Source organism: Zingiber officinale, chromosome 6B (assembly GCF_018446385.1).
Source record: "Zingiber officinale cultivar Zhangliang chromosome 6B, Zo_v1.1, whole genome shotgun sequence".
NCBI lineage: Eukaryota > Viridiplantae > Streptophyta > Magnoliopsida > Zingiberales > Zingiberaceae > Zingiber > Zingiber officinale.
Genome location: NC_055996.1, coordinates 1,976,935 through 1,979,150, shown reverse-complemented (window position 1 = coordinate 1,979,150; position 2,216 = coordinate 1,976,935). Strand labels below are relative to the sequence as shown.

General features: G+C 47.3%; 1 protein-coding gene across 1 annotated transcript; it reads left to right on the top strand.

The window, feature by feature from the left end:
- Nucleotides 1-264: 264 nt before the first annotated feature.
- On the top strand, nucleotides 265-1,440 carry LOC121991691 (transcription factor bHLH147-like). The gene is made up of 2 exons (XM_042545698.1): nucleotides 265-379; nucleotides 457-1,440. Exon 2 carries the CDS (start codon nucleotides 482-484, stop codon nucleotides 1,085-1,087), a length of 606 nt encoding a protein of 201 aa, XP_042401632.1. The 5' UTR covers nucleotides 265-379; nucleotides 457-481; the 3' UTR covers nucleotides 1,088-1,440.
- Nucleotides 1,441-2,216: the final 776 nt, after the last annotated feature.

Genomic DNA, 2,216 nt, shown 5'->3' with positions numbered 1-2,216 from the left:
CATCAAGATAAATAAAGAACTACGCATGACCATCAACCCAAAAACTCAACATCCTTTGATTACATACCCCATTTGAAAATTTTTTTTTATAAATATATTTTATCTAAGATTAAAATTATGAATATTTTGATGATAATTTAAATATTCTATCATAGTATTATAACCCGAGGGAAAAAAAATTATTTAGAGCCAGGTCATCAATTGTCTCCATGTTACCTAATTTAATATTTATTTTACTTTTCTATAAAACAACCCCTTGGCCTCCTTTCCTTCTCCTCTCCCTTGTTCTTCTGCCTCCCTATTCTACTCTACTCACCAATCCGCGCCGCCGCGATCCATCACGTGAATTTTCGTTCCTTTTCTTCTACGGAATTTCTCGGTAAGCAAGAAAAAGAAGATATTTTTTTTGATGAATTTGACAGTTTGTGATGAAGAAATGGATGGCTTTGTGTGTAGATTATTGATTCCTTGGAGGGTCGGCATGGCAGACGGGAAGCCGGCGGAGATGGAGAGCGGAGGAGAGAGGAAGCGGAAACGCGGGGTAGAGGCTTCATCTTCATCTTCTTCTTCTTCGTCATCGTCGGCGGTGGCCAAGTGGAGAACAGAGGGGGAGCAGAGGAACTACTCCTCCAAGCTCATCGCGGCCCTCCGCCGCGTTCGCTCAGCCACTCCTTCTCCGGCAGGGAGCCGAGCCGTCCGGGAGGCGGCCGACCGGGCGCTCGCCGTCGCCGCCCGCGGTCGCACGCGGTGGAGCCGCGCTATCCTCCTTTCCAGCAAGATCCCTTCTCTCAAGCGCAGCAGATTGCTGCTGCGGCGGCGCGCCACCTTCAGACCCAAGCCCTTCGCCGCCGCTGGGCGGAGCAGCAGGCCGCCGGCCCTGGAGAAGAAAACAAGAGTCCTCGGCCGGCTAGTCCCCGGCTGCCGAAAACTCCCCCTCCCGTCGCTCCTCGAGGAGGTCTCCGACTACATCGCGGCGCTGCAGATGCAAGTCCGCGCCATGAGCGCCTTCGCCCAAATCCTCTCCGCCACCTCCGATACTGCCGGCACTCCATCGCCACCTCCTCCTCCTCCGCCTCCGCCCATGTAATTTATTTGTACATTTTAATGATCACCCGCTTTCTTCTATTTGTAACCCATGTCCTCCCCTCCAACCCCCAATCTCAGCTCACACCCTCTACCAATCTCATTGTCTTGTTCTTAGATTGCATAATGATTTGTTTCCTGAGCCTCATCACATCACACCATCACACCACGAACAAGAAAGATCAGCAGCTAGCAACACGAGCATCTAGCAGATGGATCCACGTGAATCTAGCTAGCTTTACAGCAAAGATAGAGAGAGAGACAGAAGCAAAGCAGAAGAAAAAAAAAAAAGTTGCATGTGGCAGTAAAACAAGAAGCAGAAATAAAAGTTCAAGATCAGCATAATTAAAGCCATGTGAATGCCATCGAGCTCAATCTTCACCTTCATCTTCAGATGCATGGCTCATGCATGGCATTGTGGCTGTGTCTGTCAGCAAGGAGTCAGTCTCTATGCAGAAGAAAGAACCTCTTCACGCACCTCTGCACTGCAACGCAATGCCACCCTGTGAGAGTGTCGATGTGACGCAACATCATTGTAGTGATTCCCAGGTGGGTCGTCTGAGCCGTGTCGTTGTGCGTGACATGAGCCATGTGTGAGTGAATGCAGCCAATGGAAGATGGGACAGGGAGTGGAGGGAGGGACCCTCGTGCTGCCCACTGGGAGCCTCTTTGTTCTCTAATGGCCAACAAGACCAGCAGCATGTGGATAAGTGGGGGTGGCTTGGCCTGTTGCCTTTGCACTGGGCATCACTGTGGACTCTTGTGCAGCTCAGTGCGAGGATGGTCCATTTTTGGAGCATTATATTGCTCGTGTCACGAGAGGAAATTAACTTGGCAATGCTTTCACATGGAGCCTTCTTTATTGCAGTATTAGTTGTAGTAGGGATGTGGAACAACAGAGTCTAAAATTTTGAGACAGTTTTTATCGGCGATCTTGACATCCATAAATTTTGAAAAGTCATAATTTTTAACTCGGATTGAATTACGAGATTATAATATATTAAGTCGAATCTCATTCCGATATCCATATTAATCATGAGTTTATTTGTAACGATCCAATCTTAGGATAAAAAATACCATTTAAAATTTTTTCAAACACTTGGACTAATTTTGGTCCTTTTTATTATCTTTTA